Source organism: Oncorhynchus nerka, linkage group LG22, assembly GCF_034236695.1.
Source record: "Oncorhynchus nerka isolate Pitt River linkage group LG22, Oner_Uvic_2.0, whole genome shotgun sequence".
Lineage (NCBI taxonomy): Eukaryota > Metazoa > Chordata > Actinopteri > Salmoniformes > Salmonidae > Oncorhynchus > Oncorhynchus nerka.
The window spans coordinates 37,260,775-37,284,967 of NC_088417.1; the positions used below are offsets into that span (position 1 = coordinate 37,260,775).

General features: G+C 40.0%; 1 protein-coding gene across 1 annotated transcript; it reads right to left on the bottom strand.

The window, feature by feature from the left end:
* Nucleotides 1–214: 214 nt before the first annotated feature.
* LOC115104523 (coagulation factor XIII A chain-like) lies at nt 215–23,429 on the bottom strand. Its single transcript, XM_065007734.1, has 14 exons — nt 23,276–23,429; nt 19,870–20,046; nt 17,217–17,465; nt 14,430–14,542; nt 14,173–14,280; nt 13,208–13,379; nt 7,243–7,390; nt 6,565–6,674; nt 3,282–3,370; nt 2,934–3,096; nt 1,929–2,207; nt 1,334–1,494; nt 718–854; nt 215–573 (listed from the first exon to the last, which is right to left on the bottom strand). The coding sequence occupies exons 1-14, from the start codon at nt 23,427–23,429 to the stop codon at nt 432–434; spliced, it is 2,202 nt and encodes a 733-aa protein (XP_064863806.1). The 3' UTR covers nt 215–431.
* Nucleotides 23,430–24,193: the final 764 nt, after the last annotated feature.

A 24,193-nucleotide genomic window follows, 5' to 3' on the forward strand; every position in this document is an offset into this window, starting at 1 on the left:
GTATAAATAAACATACACAATGTAATTATGTATGTCAAAAATGTACATTGAAAACACTATGTTAAAAGAACTGTTTGTGTGTATCCTAACGACTCAATTTTGTTTGCAGGGCATCATCTGTGGAATCTCATTTGAAAAATATTCACGTGAAAGGTTATGTGATCACATGTAAAATCCACATGTAAACTTCAGTGTTAAAAAAAAAAAAACATGGTTTCACATGATTTCCCAGGAGGAAATTTCACCTGTGAATCATGTGTTTTATCCGTAAGGGGTATGTTATTTGCTCGCCCTCACCTTCTCATAAGCTAGATGGAATTGCATATCCAGCAATCAAATCCTTTCAGATCTATACAAGAGCCTCTATTCGTCCATGGTTCTCCGGTCGATGGCAGGCGATTAGCAGGTGGGAAGGGCTTCCTGGGCGATGCTCAGGCCTGGACGCTGACGGCCCAATTGCCTTGCACATTCCCAAGAACCGAGCAGTCCAGGACAGCATAGATCATTGTATTCCCAGACCTCGTAGGGACAGAGGACTCTATCCAGGCGATGGAGGTGCCGGTAGCGATCTCACTACAAACACACGCACACACACACACACACACAAACACACAGATTGACATACTAAACAGACTACATCTGTTTTTGTGAATGTGAGACTAATGTAAGTGTGAACATCCTGATGATGTGAGGACTTGGAGTTGTAAATCCTCTTACTTGTACAACTTTTCCCGGTATGAGATGAAATTAGGCCCTTGTATGGCCATCCTCACGTCATGCAGGCTGAATGGGAACGGGTTGGTGAACTCCACCTTGACAAATATCTCCTGGTTCACCTTCGCTGGTCCACTCATCTGTTCAAATAGAGATGGTCCATTCACAACAATCTATGGTGATATAAGACATCATTATAATCTAGGGATTATCAACTCCCCTGCGTTGGGAGCATGGATGTTTTTCGGAATGGCTGCTTTATCAAAGGCGAGGAGAGATGCAGCACACCAGCAGCACAAATAAGGCTTTAATTGGGTACACTAAAACATTAGCTCTTGGGGAAAAAATAAATAAATTTAATATATACTTTTACGGAACACTTTAAAGGATAGTTCACTCAAATTACAAAATTACAGTTTTCCTTTCCATGTCAGCAGTCTATGGACAACGTAAGAGAGCAATCCATGACTTGGTTTTGTGTACCTGGTCACTGTGACCAAATTACTGCTGACAGGGTAAGGAAACCAAGATGTCATTTTTATATTTGGGTGAACTATCCCTTTAAAGGACTAAGGAAATACATCCTAATAAAGAGGACTAATGAAAGTTCCAGGCCCACCGCAAAGGCCAACTCGGGGCCTTTCAGGTTCACTATCTGTATGGCCGTCATGTCCTGGTTGTTCTCCATGCTCTTGGCCGTCACCACGAAGCGGAGGCTGGATTGGCAACCCAGTTTGGGCATGTAGTTCTGGGCCAGCACGACCACCTGTATCCTCGACGCTGTTGGTTTTAGGGAGACAGAGATTTGACAACGAAACAAATTCAATAAACAACAGGAGTGTATGTTTGGCAGAACATAACTTTATAATTATTACCTGATAATTCATATTTGGATTATTTTGGATTCACCATTCATTACCATTTAGTACCAGGTTGTTACCTGTAAAGTATTTTGAGGTAAGTACTAGAGAGTATCCCATCGTTACCTCACGTTCTCTTACAATACAATACATACACACACCTGCTGAAACAGGACGTTGCCATAAAGCTGTAAAAGGACTGCAAAGCATTTTCTATAAACTGTTGAGGATTTTATTTCAGAGGGGTCTGAAAGCTTTGCAGGACTATCATACAAAGTTGTGATACATGGAGACAAGCCCAAAATGACCTACAGTACAGTAGGTATATGAAGGGTCACCCAGGTTTCTACTCACTCTCCATTGGGTTCAGAGTGACGTCAAAGGTCTCCTGCTTGAACTGAGCCCTTTGGATGTTGGTGTAGTAGATCGTGGAGCCAACCAGGAGGCCATGGATGGTGCGTGTGTCTTCACTCATGTTCCTGAAGACCACAGCCATCTGGAAGTTCTGGCCAATCTTCACACGCTCCTGCGGGATCTCCAGCGTCATCGCCACGCCCTGCTCATCGTCATATTGCAAATGCGCCTTGTAGGTTCTCCCGGCATTCTTCATGGTCTCCTCATCTTGACTACTGCCTGTGTGTGTGGGGGGAGTTGGAGGGGAATAGAGTTAACATGGGACTGGTGGCCTAGGCTGATCTAGTGATCTAAACCGCTCTCTTCGGAATACATATATCGCTGCAGCAAAGGTTAGAATCCGGCCCGCTGCTATTTTAGCAATTCTCTTCTATCTTTTCTCTCTCTCTATCAAATAGAATAGACAGACAAATATGAGAGGACTGGGACTACCACACTCCTTAAAAGAACAACCATGGGACTGATATGAAACTCTTGGCAATTTTATTTCACCTATATATATATACTGTATATACTGTACAGCCCAGGACCTCCACATCTGGCTTCTTCTGAGGCCAGCCACCCTGACAGCAGATGAAACTGAGGAGTATTTCTGTCTGTAATAAAGCCCTTTTGTGAGGAAAAACTCATTCTGATTGGCTGGTTCTGGCTCCCCATGGCTGCACTCCTGCCCAGTCATTTGAAATCCATAGATTAGGGCAAATACATTTATTTAAATTCACTGATTTCATTACATGAACTGTAACTCAGTAAAATCGTTGAAATTGTTGCATGTTACGTTTATATTTTTGCAAAGTAATTTGAAAAGCAGCAATAGCAAAGTCATTTCTATTCTTCATTCTTGTTGCATTAGTTTCATGAGACATTTTGCAAACTGCCAATAACAACCTTTAAAATTGCAGTTGCACCCTTGCCAGCCTACTCCATTGTCCAGGTGCCACATACCTTCTGGGTATTTGTACGTCCCTGTAATGTCCATTGGCTCATAATTGTTTCCACCAATGGACTTTGTCAGGATTTTCATGCCGACATAAGTTTTGTCTACGCTTAGTAACTCAGTTTTCCCAGTTTGTGAGTTTAGCTTGTATTTGTAAACGTCACTATTCACCTGAGGTTAAAAGAAAGAGATAAATGTGAATATGATGATTGATTTTAATTAAATAAAATGTATTGCAAGTTATAAAGCATAACTGTGTTACGCTTCATCATGGCATAGAGTGATGATGAAGTCATTATGGCTGAACATTCAACAGAGTGTTACTGGTCAAGCATAAAGAAGACATATTGTTTTACCTCAGCAAACACAAACGGGGCATCAAATTGATAGCCAAGCATTCCTTCCTTGATGGCTTTGACAGAGCAAGGTCCACAGCGGAAATATCCTGCAAAAACAATATCAACAACCCATGACCCTGTCTATTTGACTTTACAAGGGACAGTTCACATTTCTAAATGTTTTCTTATTTACGACTTCCCTAGGGTGCTGTTATTTCATCCAAACGGTTTTGATATTTTGTTAGCTGGTTATTTAGCATCTTCTAGAATATATTGGCTAGCATTTTTGGAGAATACAGCAACGCAATTGGAAACGGATTGTATTAATTATCAGGGTATTGGTACATTTTCAAGATGCAGTCAATGCTTTTCAGAGCCATTTAATACATTTAAATTATTGCCTGTACAATTGCGGCCTAATATATTGGCACCCTTGCACTTTTTATAAATAATTCCCAATTTATTCTAAAATGAGTTTAAATGACATGGACAAAATTATTATCACCCAAGAGCTAATACCTGGATGCAGAGGTTTTGGCCAGATAACTGCCAACAAATGCTTCCTGTGGACATCAATGAGCTTGCTGCATCTTTTATTGGATCCCTAAAACTGCTGCAAACTGCTCCAATTCTGCAATATTTTAGGGATGCATTCCACCAACTGCTGTTTTCAGTTCTTGCCGTAGATTTTTGATGGGATTCAGATCTGGACTCAACACTGGCCACTTCAAAATAGTCCAGCTTTTCTTCTTGAACCATTCCTGGGTGCTTTCTGATGTGTGTTTTGGGTCATTGTCCTGCTGGTTGACCCACAACCTTTGACAGAGACTCCTTTCTAGCAGAGGCGATGCTGTAATTCCATATTATCAAATTTATCTGCAATCTGTAGGGCTGATCAGGTTAGTTATAATTTTGCATAGTAATGCATCTTAATCCTTTTTTCTCTCCATCAGTCACAATCCCTGCAGCCCACAGACAAGTTTGTCCTTTTCATGACTCATCTTTCACTGAATCTGAAGCAGAGGGATCTGGCTCACAGATTCAACATCCACCAGCGGACTGTGAGCTGCATCGTGACAACATGGGGCAACTTTCTTAACACATTTCTTTGTTTCAGCCCCATATGGAGGCTCTGCCAGTGAGGAGATCCTGAAGCAGTCCGACATCGTTTCTCTGCTGAAACCAGCGATGGCCATAATGGTGGAAAAAGGTTTCCTTGTGGATGACTGTGAGCCCTGTAAGGTCTACAGACCATTGTTCCTCTGAAAGAAAGCACAGACGCCAGCAGCAGAATTCAGGGAGACGCAATACATCTCGGCTGATGGTCCCTGTGTAGCAGCTGACTTGCAGAGAGAAGGAGCACAAGCTGTTTGACACCGTCGTCCCTCTCACCATCACTGGAAGCATCAACCAGCTCTACACCTTTGCCTGCCTCGTCGTCAAATACCAGATTGGGCCCCTGGTCAAAGCATGGGCAAAGGACTAGCGATGCTGTCAATTTCAATACTATTAGACTGGTAACTGATTTCCCGGTTTTTGTTTCTGCTGCAGTTTTTTTCCAAGTCTACAGCCTGTGTTAACAGCTACATTCAGACACTTTCTTGAATATAAATGCCATTATGTAGGCCTGCACTCTACTATTTTGTCCAGTGTTCTCAATAACAAAGCAGCATGTTTCCCCAAAACATTTGACGTCACTATCATTTCAACTATATTGTTGGATTCAGGGGGATAAAACAGTTATCCACTGTTTCTGTGCAAATCTTTCAAAATCTAAAGCCTTATACTTCATAACTTTAGGAAATAATAACATCTGCTGAAATAATCACAGATGTGGTGAAGACGTACAAAATGTGTTTCATCTTTTAAGTTTAAAAATCATTAGAGACAAACAACAAGAACTGGGACTATTACATAATGCTCATTCGGGAGCTAACATGGCTGCCATAGAATATTGTATTGTTATGTGAAGGCATCACAATGCAGAAACCTCAATGTCCCAACTCTCTAAACACATGGCTCTGGATATATGAAACAAGTGTGTTGGGTATCTTGTTTTGCAACACAACACATTCTAAAGTAAATGTTTTAAAAGTACGAGTACAGCCATAAACATAGAAAGGGCCCAAGAACATTCATTTCAGATGAAAAAATGCAAATGTGGAAAAATAAACAGCGAGGTCAGTAATTATTGGCACCCTTGATAAAGATGAGCAAAAAAGACTGTATAGAATAAATGATTCTAATACAAATACTGAGCTACTGTATATTGTATAAAAATATATATGTTCTATTAAACTAATACAATTGCTTAGAGAAAGAGAAAAAACGAGCTCTATTTTCATGTCATTTGTAGCATCACCTAGAGTTTAATAAATGGCATTAGCACATGGATTGGAAACAGCGCTATGGTCAGATGACATGAAAATGAAGCTCTTTGGCCACGCGCACCAGTGGTGGGCTTGGTGTTGAAAAACAGAAGCGTATGCATAAAAGTACCTCATACCTATGGTAAAATAAGGTGGTGGATTTTTGATGTTTTGGGACTATTTTGCTTCCATTGGTCCTGGGGCCTTTGTTAAGATCAATGGCATCATGGACTTTACCAAGTACCAAGATATTTGATCCAAACACCTGGTTGCTTCTGCCATGACGCTGACACTTGGCTGCAAGTGGATCTTCCAGCAAGACAATAACCCCAAGCACTGATCAAAATCCACAAACAAATGGTTAATTGAGTACAAAATCAACCTGTTGTTTGAATTGAAGAGGGCAGTCCATAAGTGCAGACTAAAGAAAAAAGTCGCTCTGGATAAGAGCGTCTGCTAAATGACTTAAATGTAATGTAAATGTAATGTACGATTTCAAGGATCCGGAGAGATTCTTTATCGAGGAACTGTGGTCTAATATCACTCCTAATGTGTTTGTTCTCCAATCTCATAAAACATTGAAGAAAAAGGCTCAGTGTCGTTATCCTCGCAATGGGAGGGTGCTGGACTATTGAAAACAGGGATGCCAATCATTTTGACGCCTGTCTTTTTTTAGATGGTTTTGTATTGCTTGTGAAATAAACGAAATATATTTTGCTGAGCAATTGTATTAGTATAAAATAATGTAATGTTTTTGCATACAATATAGCTCAGTATTTGTATTTATTTAGCCTTCAAATTATCATGGAACACACTATCTTAAATGGCTGCATTTTCATTCATTTCATTATGCAATTTTGAATCCCATTCTAAGCATACAAAATGTGTATACATTTTAATGGTCTCTCCCATTATCCTAATTTCTCTCTTACCATCACTGGTTTCCTGGGGGGTTGAATCCACCACCTGCCAGCCACCTAAGTTCTGGTTTGCAGGGAGGTCAAATCTGGACAAGTAAGCCTCATTCCAGCAGTGGTAATTCCTGTGGAGACAATGCACACCTCTCAATAACACAATAACATCTGGCATCGTGCACCCATCAGGAACACTATCTGGCATCCTGCACCCATCAGGAACACTATCTGGCATCCTGCACCCACCAGGAACACTATCTGGCATCCTGCCCCCATCAGGAACACTATCTGGCATCCTGCACCCATCAGGAACACTATCTGGCATCCTGCACCCATCATGAACACTATCTGGAATCCGTCACCCATCAGGAGCACTATCTGGCATCCTGCACCCACCAGGAACACTATCTGGCATCCTGCACCACTCAGGTACGCTATCTGGCATCCTGCACCACTGAGATACACAATCTGTCATCCTTCACCACTTAAATACACTATCTGGGATTCTGCACAATCATTTTCTTCTTGGAGCACATTGATTTAAAGATAACAGGGACATCTAGTCCATTTCACCCTCCACCATGCTATGACTAAACTGTTTTTACAGTACATACAGTGAAAGATAGGATTATAGAAACCTACGTTCTGGGATTTCATTTTCATTCAATACAAATGGATAAGCAGAAATATAACTACCAGATTGAGTCTCTGGTAAGGCGCTCGTTCAGTTCAAGTACATTTCCCACTGAGTTGAAGACGAGATCTGTGATTATGTTCCCTGTGTTGTCGTGGGCGGAGTTGAAGTTGGTGATCACCCTGGCAGGGATGCCCAGACACCGCAGAACTGGGGCAGGGGAGGGGACACCGTTAAAGAGACTAGGCAATACTTCAAAAATAAGCATATATTAATTAACATGCAATCGTGAACATTAATAAATGTTTCACTAATACATTAAATGTATTCAATCAATAGATTAGAGTAGATTTACCGATATAACTTTCAGAAGTGTGTTTTACTTGCACAGCAGCGGGCCTTGTCTGAGGAAACTGCTACCTATTTTTTTCTGTCAATGGTACTAGTCACCTTAATTACGCATTTTCTACATCTCATGCATACCTAGAAAGTGGCCTATGCTCCAGACTAGTCAGAAAACCGGGATTTGTGTATTGAGCTATGGCTTAGCATAATGAGCATGGCCTTATTTCTATTACAGCATACTGGATGACTGTCATTCATATTCTGTTCACCAAGCTCAATGTAACAGCGGTAGGTTTAGGCTACTACATGATACAAAAATGTTCCCTGTACCCATCATGAGGTTCCTACAACCTAGTCTATGAATGAAAGTTTGCAACGTAGGTGCGCAGGTCGGGAGAATTTTGAGTAATCAAGGTGACAGACAGTGACACATTCAATACCGCTTCAATACCACACTCAGCATCTAGCTGATCTAGGGTGTAATATGTTTAGCCCTGTTTTGTTCCGTTTCCTTCAGTTTAACAAATGTTTTTCAACAGAATCGCCGGAATTAAAACACCTTTTATCACACAGCCACGTAAAAACAGCACGATCACTTCACTTGTTGTTTACAGTTGAAGTCCGAAGTTTACATACAGTTAGGTTGGAGTCATTAAAACTCGTTTTCAACCACTCCACAAATTTCCTGTTAACGAACTATAGTTTTGGCAAGTCGTTTAGGACATCTATTTTGTGCACGACACAAGTCATTTTTCCAACAATTGTTTACAGACATATTATTTCACTTATAATTCACTGTATCACAATTCCAGTGGGTCAGAAGTTTACATACACTTAAGTTGACTGTGCCTTTAAACAGCTTGGAAAATTCCAGAAAATTATGTCATGGCTTTAGAAACTTCTGATAGGCTAATTGACATCATTTGAGTAAATTGGAGGTGTACCTGGGTATGTATTTCAAGGCCTACCTTCAAACTCAGTGCCTCTTTGTTTGACATCGTGGGAAAATCAGAAGAAATCAGCCAAGACCTCAGAAAAACAAATTGTAGACCTCAACAAGTCTGGTTCATCTTTGGGAGCAATTTCCAAACGCCTGAAGGTACCACGTTCATCTGTACAAACAATAGTACGCAGGTATAAACACCATGGGACGGCGCAGCCATCATACCGCTCAGGAAAGAGATGTGTTCTGTCTCCTAGAGATGAACGTACTTCGGGGCGAAAAGTGCAAATCAATCCCAGAACAACAGTGAAGGACCTTGTGAAGATGCTGGAGGAAACAGGTCCAAAAGTATCTATATCCTCAGTAAAACGAGTCCTATATCGACATAACCTGAAAGGCCGCTCAGCAAGGAAGAAGCCACTGCTCCAAAACCGCCATAAAAGACAGACTACGGTTTGCAACTGCACATGGGGACAAAGATCGTACTTTTTGGAGAAATGTCCTCTGGTCTGATGAAACAAAAATACAACTGTTTGGCCATAATGACCATCATTATGTTTGGAGGAAAAAGGAGGAGGCTTGCAAGCCAAAGAACACCATCCCAACCTTGAAACACAGGGGTGGCAGCATCATGTTGTGGGGTGCTTTACTGCAGAAGGGACTGGTGCACTTCACAAAATAGATGGCATCATGAGGCAGGAAAATGATGTGGATATATTGAAGCAACATATCAAGACAGGAAGTTAAAGCTTGGTCACAAATGGGTCTTCCAAATGGACAATGACCCCAAGCATACTTCCAAAGTTGTGGCAAAATGGCTTAAGGACAACAAAGTCAAGGTATTGGAGTGGCCATCACAAAGCCCTGACCTCAATCCTAGAAAATTTGTGGGCAGAACTGAAAAAGCGTGTGCGAGCAAGGAGGCCTTCAAACCTGACTCAGTTACACAGGCTCTGTCAAGAGGAATGGGCCAAAATTCACCCAACTTAATATGGGAAGCTTGTGGAAGGCTACCCAAAACGTTTGACCCAAGTTAAACAATTTAAAGGCAATGCTACCAAATACTAATCAAGTGTATGTAAACTTCTGACCGACCTGAAATGTGATGGAAAGACATAAAAGATGAAATTAAATCATTCTCACTACTATTATTCTGACATTTCACATTCTTAAAATCAAGTGGTGATCCTAACTGACCTAAAACAAGGAATTTTTACTAGGATTAAATATCAGGAATTGTGAAAAACTGAGTTTAAATGTATTTGGCTAAGGTGTATGTAAACTTCCGACTTCAACTGTATATCATTTCTTCTCGTAACTATCTACAAGCTCCCCTCCTCACCTTTTCCCGTCCCTTGTGGACTCCAGTGCACAACACAACAGCTGTGGGTGACCAGGTGAAAAACCCTTTCCAAGCCAAACCATATCATGACCGCTAACCTCTATAGACAGCCTGCATACTGTAGTTGTCATATCATTGTCAACTAGAAAAAATAGAACTAACACATTAGTTGCTGCTACAATCATGCAGTACAGTGTACAGTCAGAAAGCAGTTTAGCAGTTACACCAGCGGACCCCGCTGGCAATAAATTAATTCAACCAAATCAGTTCCATTGATGAAGTGTGTACAACCCTCTCAAAACACTAAGCAGAGCTCATGCCTTTGGTGCAACTTTTTTCAAATCATCATTAGAGGTGCATCATGCAGCCTTACAATGCATTAAAAATCAAAACATATTCCCGAACATTTGTATCACAACTAACGTTGCATGAATAACTAAATGAAGCAACTAGAAGTGTCTGTTTCTTTGTTAAGCGCTCAGCAAAGAACAGCAGCATGTGCGCACTCCCTCAAATCTTGGAGAAAATACCCTTTCTGTTTTGTTCATCTATGTGCCTTTAGAGGCCATGCAATTCAATACTCATCTTTAAAACAAAAGCAATTTAGGTTAAAAATAATGAAATAGAGGGACAGATTAATAGCAATAAAAACTTTCCTGTAGAGGCACAGAATATGTTTGAGGATAAACAAAAAGAAATTAAGGAACTTATTCAAGAAGTAATATATTATAAAAAAATTATCAAACTGGATGGAATGTGAGGGAAAAATGCACCAAATCATTTCTTATCTTCAACATAGAAATGCCACCAAAAATAATTTACTGAAACTTGTTATAAATAACAGTCACCCATGATTTAGCAAATAATATTTTGAAAGAGGGAAAGTACTTTTAAGCATAAGTTTTGGTTTCTCCTCCATCTCCAATATCCAACATTTTTTTCTATGAATAATGTAAAATGAACAGCTGTACAGAAAGACTCATGTGAAGGCCAAATTACAGAGGAGGAACATCTTGGTGCAAGTCCAGGAAAACCCTATGCCTGGATGGCATACCAAACCTTTTTTTTATGTACTGTACTCAGAGGACCGTTTATTTAGGATGTTTTAATCACTCCTATAAAACTGGTAGATGATCAGATACTCAACCAGGTCTGATTTCTTTATTACTGAGGCATAACCCAAGTGGTAAATATATAAAGATCCAATCCATAAAAAAAATTGGAGGCCCCTTACACTAATGAAAAATACTAACAAAAATGCGTAGCGCACAGAATATTTTTTAAAAATTGTTGGATATTATTCCATATAGATCGCAAAATGCTTGAAAATAGATTTTTGATGTACAGATTCCATGGCACATGGTTTATGAACAGATACACAAAACGATGCTAGATTCTAAACTTATTTTTTTCAATTTAAATTACTACACAAAACTCTTGCAACCAATAGAATGTTATACTGTATAAATGAGGGATAGAACCATCCCAGATCTGCAGATTTTGCTGCAAAGAGACAGAATATTTAGGTCATTTGTTTTGGTACTGTTCATGTTTACCTTGTTTTTGGTCGCAGGTTCAGGAATGGCTGAATAATTATTGCTAACTCTGTAAATATAACTGCTGGGTGATTTAAAAAGCCATAGTCAATCCATCAATAATATAATAATACTCAAAATGTTTCTCTTTCATTTACAATCTGTAGAAACTATGAGAATAGAAAGGTTCAGAACTTTTGTGAAACATCACATTACAGTTGAAAAATATTTGTCAAATAGAAATTAAAACTGGACGTCTTCAGAAATAGATGGGAGGGTTTGAGGTTTTCTGAAGAATGGGATTAAAAACCAACAAAAGAGAACTATTTTAAAATATACTGTGTCTGTAAAATGTACATAGTATGTGTAAGTATAAGTATGTATATGCCATACAACTCTCCTTCCGTGGCCTCCAATTGCTCTTAAATAAAAGTAAAACTAAATGCATGCTCTTCAACCGATCGCTACCTGTCCAACATCACTACTCTGGACGGCTCTGACTTAGAATACGTGGACAACTACAAATACTTAGGTGTCTGGTTAGACTGTAAACTCTCCTTCCAGACCCATATCAAACATCTCCAATCCAAAGTTAAATCTAGAATTGGCTTCCTATTTCGAAACAAAGCATCCTTCACTCATGCTGCCAAACATACCCTTGTAAAACTGACCATCGTACCAATCCTCGACTTTGGCGATGTCATTTACAAAATAGCCTCCAATACCCTACTCAACAAATTGGATGCAGTCTATCACAGTGCAATCCGTTTTGTCACCAAAGCCCCATATACTACCCACCATTGCGACCTGTACGCTCTCGTTGGCTGGCCCTCGCTTCATACTCGTCGCCAAACCCACTGGCTCCATGTCATCTACAAGACCCTGCTAGGTAAAGTTCCCCCTTATCTCAGCTCGCTGGTCACCATAGCATCTCCCACCTGTAGCACACGCTCCAGCAGGTATATCTCTCTAGTCACCCCCAAAACCAATTCTTTCTTTGGCCGCCTCTCCTTCCAGTTCTCTGCTGCCAATGACTGGAACGAACTACAAAAATCTCTGAAACTGGAAACACTTATCTCCCTCACAAGCTTTAAGCACCAACTGTCAGAGCAGCTCACAGATTACTGCACCTGTACATAGCCCACCTATAATTTAGCCCAAACAACTACCTCTTTCCCAACTGTATTTAATTAATTAATTAATTTTGCTCCTTTGCACCCCATTATTTTTATTTCTACTTTGCACATTCTTCCATTGCAAAACTACCATTCCAGTGTTTTACTTGCTATATTGTATTTACTTTGCCACCATGGCCTTTTTTGCCTTTACCTCCCTTCTCACCTCATTTGCTCACATCGTATATAGACTTGTTTATACTGTATTATTGACTGTATGTTTGTTTTACTCCATGTGTAACTCTGTGTCGTTGTATCTGTCGAACTGCTTTGCTTTATCTTGGCCAGGTCGCAATTGTAAATGAGAACTTGTTCTCAACTTGCCTACCTGGTTAAATAAAGGTGAAATAAAAAATTAAAAAATAAGCTGGAGGTAGAAGCCTAAGTGTTGTTGTCCATTAGTTTACTCCAATTAGGGGAGGGATGGTAGGGTTACGGGAAAGATTGGAAATGATGCAGACAATTATATTGATGGAAGCCACAATCCATCTGCAATATTAAAGCTGATCTACCCTCTAATTTTAAGGCAACCTTTTCTCAGTTGAAAATTGCAGTTTATAACTGGATGGGCCTGTTTTCTATTGACCATCAATCCCTCAGTGCAAATCACAGGTCATTTGGAAGACACATGACCTATGTTGTGGGGTGGACATTGAAAATGAAAAGGGACTTTAATCAGGCACTCACAGGTGTTGAACGTCCCGGCGTAGACCCAGCACTGGGCGAAGCTGACGGGCCCTTTGTTGACGTACTGGAGCAGGATCTGGTCACTGCCAATCCAGAAGGTTGGTGCAGTGCCAAGGGAGTAGTCATCGCTCCAGTTGCCCACCAAGACCCCGCGGTCATCCTGGGAGTTCATCTGGTTCCACAAGGAATGGAAAAATATATAGAAAACCCCCCAAAGAGATTAGTGCACCAGGTATAAGGATAGGTTAGTTTGAAATGAAATGTTCAGAGTAAGTTGGTAAAAGCATGCAAAGTGTTCCTGGACTTGAGTGTTTAATTAAGGCCAGGTACCGGGGTAATTGTTTCCTTTATTCATATCACAATCAACTTTTACCAGTTGAATGTAGACACAAATATACATTTTTTTTTTTACACTTTTTCCTGAAATATTATATCAAAATAATCTAGTGAGGCAATATCTCATTCAATATGTACTGTATATGTGTAAGGACCGACGCTGGAGATTAGAAGCAGGTACGGGGAGTTGAACATTTAATATGGAACAGACAACAAACAGGACAGAGACAGCGTCAGAACCGGGTATGCAACGTCAAACGAACATTAATCCTGAAGCGGGGAACAGACAGATATAGGGGAGATAATGACACAGGTGTTGAGTCTAGGTGAGTGCAATAATCACTGATGCGCGTGACAGGGGGGGAGGCAGGTGTGCGTAATGATGGTTGCAGGAGTGTGTAATGCTGGGGAGCCTGACGCCTTTGAGCGCCAGGGAGGGGGAGTTGGAGCAGGCGTGATAATATGTATAGTATCTACTGCGAATCACATTCTGTGGATGTAGACTGAAGTTCAGGTTAAATGCTTGGTACGTCTTGTGGTTGTGAAAAGCACTTGGCTCTTAGTGCTTAAACTAGGGCTCATTTTGGAATTTGTGTAGTGTGCTTATGTTATCTGCAAATATCACTCACCATTGCAGAGCCTATCCTGCAGACTTTGACAGCATCGCCTCTGTTTACTAGAGGCATGTGTGAGTCATCCAAGATTTTGATACAGGCATCAAGAATCCCTTCCACAAACTACAAGAGAGAAATATAGCCCCCAGCCTCAAAAAAGGAACAATAATGACACAAATGTAATTGTGTGTGTAAAGTATACAGGACATTAAGGTATTTGATCTGTGTGTGTGTGTGTGCATGGGGCATGTGTGTGTAGTCTTTTACTGTACCTGACCATAATACCATTGTCTTCCATAACCTGGTTCCTCCTGGTATATGTAGCCATTTTCATTCATCACATACTCCTGCCTGTCTTCCTCATTGGGCATGTACACTTCATCATCTAAAGAAATCAGAAATAAATTGCAGCCTCATTACCAGAATATGGTCATCTGTTACTTTAGATGTGACTTGTAAGGATGAGAATTGGATGTTCATCATTGATTTCTAATGCCTGACTTGTGTCTATAAATTATTTTGTGTCACGTGAACTAATTGAGACCGTGGTCGCATGTCCTGGAAGGAAGTCACATCCTGTTGAGCTCCATACGCTGTCTGATGTCCCACTATCTGAACCCTCCTAAAGGCGCATTACATTGGTGGCCGCTGTGTTTTGAGCGTTTTTAACGTCTGTGGAACCTGTGTCTTCTGAAGTTATCGCTGGACTAAAGTGACATGACCTCGCTAGGCTGCATGCACGCTAGCCAGGCCTACTCTAGCCCTATGGAGCAAGCATACGACGAGAAGCATGGGCAGCTTTCTCTGCACTATCATCTCCCTCACTGCTAGCTTATTGGATGGGTGAACAGTGAGTACTAGACTGCCCACATGTCTGAAATGTCATTACCAACTAAGTAGATTTTACCCAGACTTTTACACATATTGGACCTTCCTTTTGCTTTGTGGACGTGATGGGAATGGGGCTTCTCCCGCCATTCTGGACGGGTGTGAGCCGTGGATTATACAACTTGGATGCGACAACAATTCTAACTACTTGGCTGCATGGAGGCACCCTCGAGTGGGAGAACTCTGCTCTCCGACCGGCTGGTTACCCATATGGGATGGATGGAGTTGTGTGGGAGAGCTATGTTACCGGCTACTGTTTGTGTGAGGGACTTTTGTATGAATGTGAAACCGAAGGAGGCCTTGGTGATGCGTTTCCCATATGACTGTGGGCCTGCTACCTGCATGTGGACCGCGCCTGATCCTCTTTGATGGTTTGGTGAAAAAGTTTGTTTAAAAAAAGAAAAATGGACTGAATGTTATTTTACACTGTTGTTGTATCGGATTTTGACATTTCGTATTTTGTCAGTAGAATTTTGCATTTAACCGTGGAGCTTTAACAAAAAGAAAATGTAAAAAAGTGACTCCATGTTTTTCTTTTGGGAATCAAAACATGCTTTTCATGCAGGCTACAGTATCTCATCACTGTCAGATTTGTTGGGGTGTCATGAATCAACAAATTAAACATTTAAATATTTCCCAAATGTTCTGTTCCTAAACAAGTATAGTGTATTTTTTCTATTTACGAAACAACAACATTTCTTAGTGGGAGGGGGACGAATGTTAGGATGAGAATTGATTTTCATCATTTAATACTCATGTCCAAGTCTTAGCTTTCATATAGCTGATGTTCCACTCTCCGAATCCTCCAACCGGCGTGTTACAGCATGTTAAAAATGACACCTGCCACCTTGAATTACACTTGATAACATGTGTTTCTCATGTGATTGCAAGCTAATGTGATAACTTTTGTTCACATGTAAAAGCAACATGTGATAACATTGAACTACACATGTGAAAACATGATACCATGTGAAATAAATGTGACAACATGGTGATGCAAATTTCAACTTGCAAATTGTATTTTCAAGTGAAAGTTGTTTACATGTGAAAAATGCAACTCCACATGTGAGAGTTAGAATATTCAATTCAGGTGATGTGAAATGTTCTTTCTTTTTTTTAAACGTGAGAAATCACATTTTTAAGCGTTTTCATTTTCAGTTTCACATATGGTGTCTCTTTTTTTATTTACATGTGATAATTTCAGCTCAACATGTGACATTTTTTTTATTTTCCCCACGTGGATAATGTGATTTCACACATAAACAAAATAAAGGGGAATGAAATTATAGGGGGGTTTCAAAGTAAGTGGTACGATGTTCAGGTAAAATAAATACTTTTTACACTAATCAAGGATAATGTGATTCCATTTGACATGATCACTTAGTACTGACTTTTCAATATGACCCCACCTGGGATTTCAACTCACAACCAATGGATTTGAGGTACGCTGATCAATCTGTGGCGCTGCAAAGTCTGTACTGTAACGTTCCTCTACACTTTCATTACCTATAATACATCTCTGCACATGAGTTCCATCTGAATATTCTCTGATCATTGATGATGTGAGTGGTTTTCTGTATAGTTGTCATATGTTGGTGGGGCATATTATTATTGTAAATATGTTTTTTCTTGAGTGTATTTTTAACAAAACTGGGATTAAATTGACTTAAATCCAAATTGTTGGAATACAGGTTAAATCAGTCATTGAATAAGATGTGGTGGAGTAGCAGGAATATTGGAATACCTTCAACTAAGAGGTTGCGAGTTCATATCCCAGGTGAGGACATGTTGAATAATAATTACTGTATAAACATACACAATGTAATCATGTGAAAGTGTCAACTATTTACATAGTATGTTAAAAGCACTGTGTATTCATCCTAACGTCACATTTTTTGTTTGCCAAGGCATCACCTGTGAAATCCTGTGAAAAATATTAACGTGAAAATTTGAATCCACGTGTGAAAGGTTATGTGAGATATCATCACTTTAAGTTTTCCAAAAAAAAACATTTCACATGATTTAACATTGAATGTCACATGTGAATTCATGTGATTTTCCATGTGTGAAATCATTTGTTTTTTCCCGTAAGGGTTGTATAATGCATATGTTTTATCTTATCTTAAGCGGTCCGAAGAGGACAAACAAAAATCCACAAAGATTCCACTCACTGGACGCCCAGGCGTTGAACAGGAGGTAGAACTCTGTTTCAGGGTCCTTTTGTGTCCTTGAGATTCCATTGGACCCGATGACCGCCACACTCGTGTAGTACTTCCCGATGATGGCGTCCGCAGAAGCGGTGATGCCCACCACGCACGCATCCCCTTGTTGCTGTATCATGCGGCCGGTCCAATTCCCAGATTGTGAGCCGTCAAAGGAGATGATGATCTTTGTGCCATTCAACATGTAGGTATTGATACCTGAGGGAGAAGGTGACATGACAGGGGAAACGTCAACACATGTAGACACTCATGTTTCCACAGGAACTATCTTAGTATTTAATATGATATGTGGTAACAATCAATACTTTCTGGTACGTTCTTCAAATAATTAACCTCAGTTGGTAACAAATGGTACCAAGTAGCTACTGTTTTAATGAGTATTGAAGAAACAAAGCAAGTAAATCATAAGTTATTACTGTGTAATGATTGTGTTACCATGACATTTATTTGATAAATACCTGATAATTTTCTGTACTGTCAAATAAAGTGGCACCCAAAAAATAGTTAACAACACATCAATCAACACAAGTCACGGTCTGCTCAATATCACAACAAAATTACAAAAGATACTGTTGTCGGTAGTCTGTGCAGCGCGACTGCAATAAAGGTGACCTGGAATGCAACAAACCATCAGTAGTGGAAAAAGTACTCAATTGTCATACTTGGGTAAAAGTACAATCTTTACATCAAATTCCTTACATTAAACAAACCAGAAGCCAGGATTTTCTTGTTTTTTATTTATTTATGGACAACCAGGGGCACACCTCCAGCTCTCACACATCATTTACAAATGCAGTATTTGTTTTTAGTGAGTCCATCAGATCAGAGGCAGTAGGGATGACAACAAGTTACATTGATAGGTGAGTGAAATTGACCATATTTCTGTCCCGCCTGAGCATTCGAAATGTAATGAGTAATTTTGACTGTCAGGGAAAATATATGGAGTAAAAAGTACTTATTTTCTTTAGGAATGTAGTGGAGTAAAAGTAAAAAGTTGTCAAAAGTATAAATAGCAATGAACAGCTACTCAAAAAAAAGTACTTAAGTAGTACTTCAAAGTATTTTTTACATAGTTACTTTACACGACTGCAAACCATTAACTGCAGATGGATTGCTAGGGTATGCTGCTCTAGCTGCACATATTTAAATTCACATGCTCTATCTTCATTCATAACACTTTCATAATTTCAACAAGGATGATGCATGTCCATTTGCACCATTATTTTAGAAGTGCCTCACAATTACCACGCAACCACTCTGCTTCGTTTTTTTATGTCCTATTCTCAAAACCTTTTGAACACAGTAAAACTACGAATTTCACAGCAGATGTAAGAGGACAACACCACATTCAGGGAGATAAAAAATATATTGAGCATGAAAGCCTTTTCAAGGCATAAGTGAAAGGTAAGTCGCTTGAAGGTAAAAAAAAATGGTGTCATACTTCTTAAGCAGCCATTTTGCTGTCGTTCCTATTTTGTTTGTACTTAGTTGACATATTGCAGTTTTGTAGCTGACACTAAAGGGCTCGATACAATCCGTGTCGCGGAAGTTCCGTGGTATAATACGATTTAAATTTAAAGGCAATGTTCCTGCGTTTGTGGAGACAGTAAACGCTGCCATCTCAATCGGAAATTACCATTCAATTTCAATCGCGTTATTCCCGCGGAACTTCCGCAATATGGATTAAATCAGGCACATAGAGCGGCAACTCTTTTTATCAATTCCCCTGTGAGAATGATGTAAGCATTCAGTATAATGTGTGAAAGACACCCTGGCGTCACGCCTTGACCTTAGAGAGCCTTTTTTATTCTCTATTTGGTTAGGTCAGGGTGTGATTTGCGTGGGAAAATCTATGTGTTCTACTTCTTTGTTGGCCGGGTATGGTTCCCAATCAGAGGCAGCTGTCTATCGTTGTCTCTGATTGGGGATCATACTTAGGCAGCCTGTTTTCCACCTGAGTTTGTAGGATCTTTTCTTTGTATAGTTGCTGTTTAGCGCTACAGAGCGGTACGTTCGTTTCGCGTTTTTTTTTGTTTGGTGTTCATCTAAAATAAAGAAAGATGTACGCTTACCACGCTGCGCCTTGGTCTCATTCCAACAATGGACGTAACACCTGCACACATCCCTATTCTACACCCTTCTTCCGAAGTGTGCACTTGCACACTCTCTTTCATGGATTCAACAATAGTGGAAACTCCCTAAATCCATGATGGGAAGTGTGCAAGAGCACACTTGGGGAGAAGTTTGGCGAATCGGGAGGCACCCCAAGGTTACTATCAACAGACGTTACAGATGTTTAGATGGGAATATGTCAATAATCTGTTTTTCTTTCAACTTGGCACTTTTATATATTAGTGTTTCTGATTGGCTACCGAGGCAAAACACATATGACAGAGAGAAGACTAGGAGAGGAACAATTTTAGTATTGAGATGCAACTTCACCTCTAACACACCGACCCCTCCCATTAAAACTATTATCAAATGGTGAACACTATAATTCATACATCACCGTCAGTTAAGTCAAGCAATGCATGTAATTTCATTTTTATCCAGCTAAAAGGAATGTACACTACATTGGTGAAAATATGTCAAATCTTCTTACCAATGTAAAACTCAATCTGGAAATTGTCACTGGGATTTACGGGCTGGTTGAACTGGAGGGTCATCTGAAACTCTTGGGCTCTGCGGACGATGAGAATGTTGTTTTTGTACAAGTGACAGTGGTGGTCGCTCTTGTTCTCATTTTGCATCATGTCCACTCTCACACATTCCAGGGTGGCTGCAAATAAAGAGATCACAAGCAAAATAATGATGTTTAGATAACCAGGTAACAAACGTAAAATCTTTTGGATTAAACTTTTTGGGTAAAAAGGGTACTTTTCAGGATGTCAGGTCTGAGTGTGCAGTCAAAATGGGAACAAGGATTTCTGCTGACCACTTCGACCGTGCAGAGTTGGCACACATATACAGCAAATTCTCCATTGATAAAACAAGAAATTAACACGGAGTGTTCAATCAAAACTGAAACAGTTGAGTCTGTGGACTCATGTAGACACCAGAACAGTGTTAAATTAATACACTGCTTAGTGTAAAGCCTTATTCAAACATTTCCCGGAGTGCCTTGCTTTTCAAGTAAATTGTCGATTTAACACCCATGACTGTATTTGTTAGTGACAGAGACATGATTGTTGCATTCATCCAATTTATGCCCTATACGTAGAGGAAAGGGTACCAAAAGGTTTTTTTGCGGAGGGATAGGGTTCTACCAAGACTCTTTAACATCCTAAGAACAGATTTTGGAAGGAAGGGTTCTTTGATTGTTCTTCGGAAGGCCAGAAGGATTCTACATTGAACCATATATGATATTAAACAGCATGCTCATTTGCAGGAATATTTTCAAAATGGTTTGTTTGACTATAATGTGTACACTTTGATTGGTTGGTACATTTTATGCTACACAAAACTAAATTACATAAAGTTTTCTAAACTAATCCAATCTGTTAGTAATTGGATGTATTTGACCAGTTACTGAGATGGTTGTTCCAGTTTAGGTGATTGAGGAAGACGGTTTTTAGGAAGAACCTTTACATGATAAAATGGTTATTGGTAGAACCCTTCATAGGGGGTTCAAGGTAGAACCATCTACGTAGGTTTCTTTGAAGAACCCTACATAGAGGGTTCTAGATAGAACCCTCTACAACATATTCAATCCAGCACCAAAAAGGGTCACCCTATGGGGGACAAACCCCCTGTATGGTTCTACTTAGCACCTTTTTCTAAAAGTGAGATCCTAAGTGAATATGTATTTCTTTCATATATTATATAACACAATACCATATGTTCTTCCTAAGGCTTTATTTTGAAGGCTTAGTTTTACCCTAATACAGCTATTGATGTTACGTTTCATACCGAAGCTAAGAGGCATGTGTCAAAATTGCTAAGCAGTTTACTTCGAAGCAGTGTGCCAGTGCCTCTGACACTTTATCAGAAGCATTTGATTAACAATGTCCAAAACTTTGTTTCATGGTTTACAGTAGTGATGGGGAAACAAAGCTTCTTGAAGCATTGAGTCTTTCCAGCCAATTGTGTTGAAAATAGGTTCATTACTAGATGACTCTCCAGCTTCAGAGATTTTTGCAATTCGTTCCAGTCATGGGCAGCAGAGAACTGGAAGGAAAGACAACCAAAAGAGGAATTGGCTTTGGGGGTGACCAGTGAGATATACCTGCTGAAGCGCTTGCTACGAGTGGGTGCTGCTATGGTGACCAGTGAGCTGAGATAAGGTGGGGCTTTACCTAGCAGAGACTTGTAGATAACGTGTGGGTTTGGCGACGAGTATGAAGCGAGGGCCAACCAACGAGAGCGTACAGGTCGCAATGGTGGGTAGTGTATGAGGCTTTGGTGACAAAACGGATGGCACTGTGATAGACTGCATCCAGTTTGTTGAGTAGAGTGTTGGAGGCTATTTTATAGATGACATCACCGAAGTCGAGGGTCGGTAGGATGGTCAGTTTTACGAGGGTATGTTTGGCAGCATTGTGACGGCCCTGAATGTTTCTGAACCGTCTCAGTGCTTCTCCTTCCAATAGGGCGCTTCCCCTTTAATTCCCAATTAAATAGCCAGCATCAGCTGCGCAAAAGTGGGGTTGTGATGGAGACGTGAATGAGGATGTGTTCGTCCCTCAGTTCCGAAGCTTCTTCTATTCCATTAGTTTTGTTGCCGTTAAACGTGTGTTTTGTAGCCTAATATAGTTTACCCAGGATCGGATCCACACCTTTTTGTATACGGTATTTCATTTGTTTTGATGTGATGTATATTGTGATTTATGTAGTTAGTTGTATTTGAGGACTTAGTAAGAGTTGATACGCTTTAAAGTTCTGTGGTAAAATAATTGTTATATTGATTGTATGTTTAATACTGGGTTTACGCTACACGGAATGAACGGACAAACATTGCTTGACAAAAGTCACTTGAGTTCACTGAACTCCTTTACCAGGCTGGACTCTTTTTAGGCCCGAGGTACAGGACATTTCTGGAGGAACCAGAACTCATTGTGTTATATTATTATGTGTGTGTAATCATTGATGTTGTTAATACAACCCACGCAAAATAATATAGTTGTTTTTGAAGTTCTTTCCAATGTTTTAAGGGTTTATGAAAAGTTTATTTCCATCCTGACTTTTACGTAAGTCCTTTGTATTGGTGTAGACTTGATGGACCAGATGGGACTCGTTCCCTCCCAAACCAAAAGGAGAACCCAATGTTTTCTCTGGTAGGCACAACCTACCTGGCACCCCTATAAATAATAACCTCAAGTCAAAACCGTTACAGATGAGTGAAGGATGCTTTGTTGCGATATAGGAAGACTATTCTAGATTTAATTTTGGATTGGGACTGCCTCCCAATTGGTGCTGCATCTCAGTGCTAGAGGCATCACTACAGACCCTGGTTTGATTCCAGGCTGTATCACAACTGGCCATGATTGGGAATCCCATAGGGCGGCGCACAATTGGCCCAGCGTCGTCCAGGTTAGGGTTGGGTGGGGTAGGCTGTCATTGTGAATAAGAATTTGTTCTTAACTGACTTGCCTAGAGGTTCAATAAAATAAAAAAAAATGCAGTCATGGGTGTTAACTCTACATTTTACTTGGAAGGCAAGGCACTCTGGGAAATATTTGAATAAGACTTTACAATAAGCAGTTTCTTCATTTAACACTTCGGTGTCTATATGGGTCCACAGACTCTGGTATCAGTGTTAAATTACCACTAAGAGTGTTAAAACATCTTTTTTTTAACACTGAAGGATTTGCTCTGTAATGTGTGTTGATCTCATTTATCATAATCGGCCAAGGACTGGGGTAAGAAATGGTGATGCACATTTTTTTGTGTATGATGAATTACTTACTGATGACAGAGAATTGACTAGTTCTCTTTTTTTCTCTCTCGCACATTCGCACGCACGCACACACAAACACATACTCTCAACACTTATTCTATTTATCTTGTACCATCACTGGAGGGGCCATGGGGAATTGCCACAGCCTCCCCAAAGTCCTCAAACTTGGGAAGACGGTGGTCATCTTGCTCGGCATTGGAGCTACAGATGGGGCTTTCCAGGCGCCCAGGGAAGTTGGACCCGGTACAGTGTGCAGAGGAAAACATGTTGAAAGCAGGGATCAACAGTTTTCGCTGTTCTGTAGATTAAAAAAAAGATTTTAAAAAAGAGGTCAAGGAGATATGTATTGTATTTACAAGCAGAAAATGCTTGTATCTAGGATAATTGCATAACATATTGCAACCAGGGCCGCAACCAGGGCCGCACCCAGGACCTCGGAATTTTTTTCAAAATTAACAAATCGAAACTTAGTCGGGTTCTCAACTACAAATCAAATCTAATTTTATTCGTCCCATGCTTCGTAAACAACAGGTGTAGACTAACAGTGAAGTGCTTACTCAAAGGAACTTTACTGTTGAGAGTTAGGATATCAGAATTCACAAGGTGCAATTTCTAAACTTGGTAGTGCATCAATTAACCCATGTCAGTTAAAATGTTTTAGATTGGTATATTAATCTACTGCTAGGTATAGTTGTAGTAATCCTGGCCAAATTACCGACTTGACTATGCCCAGAGTACCTGACCTTTAGGGGGCCCCCATTGATTTTGTTCGTCACTCTCATATTTAGATATCATATTAACATGGCATAAGTCATGGATAAAACAATATATATATATATACACAAGAATTCGTCAAAATGCATTGCAATATTTTAGGATGGACAATCATCTGGAACCACTGGTACAGGCACATCAATATTCATGAGCTAACATGATACATCACTGATTTGATTGTTATCAACAGCTCGGTTTCCATCCAATTGGTGACAGATTTTCATAGGAATATTCTAAAATCCGCATTCAAAACCAT

Coding starts and splice junctions, on each gene's coding strand:
- LOC115104523 (XM_065007734.1), bottom strand. CDS start 23,429: ATGTTTTCCTCTGCACACTGTACCGGGTCCAACTTCCCTGGGCGCCTG. Junction 3,371..6,564: donor CCCCCAGGAAACCAGTGATG/GTAAGAGAGAAA, acceptor TTGTTTTTGCAG/GATATTTCCGCTGTGGACCT. Junction 855..1,333: donor GCCCCGAGTTGGCCTTTGCG/GTGGGCCTGGAA, acceptor CTATTTGAACAG/ATGAGTGGACCAGCGAAGGT.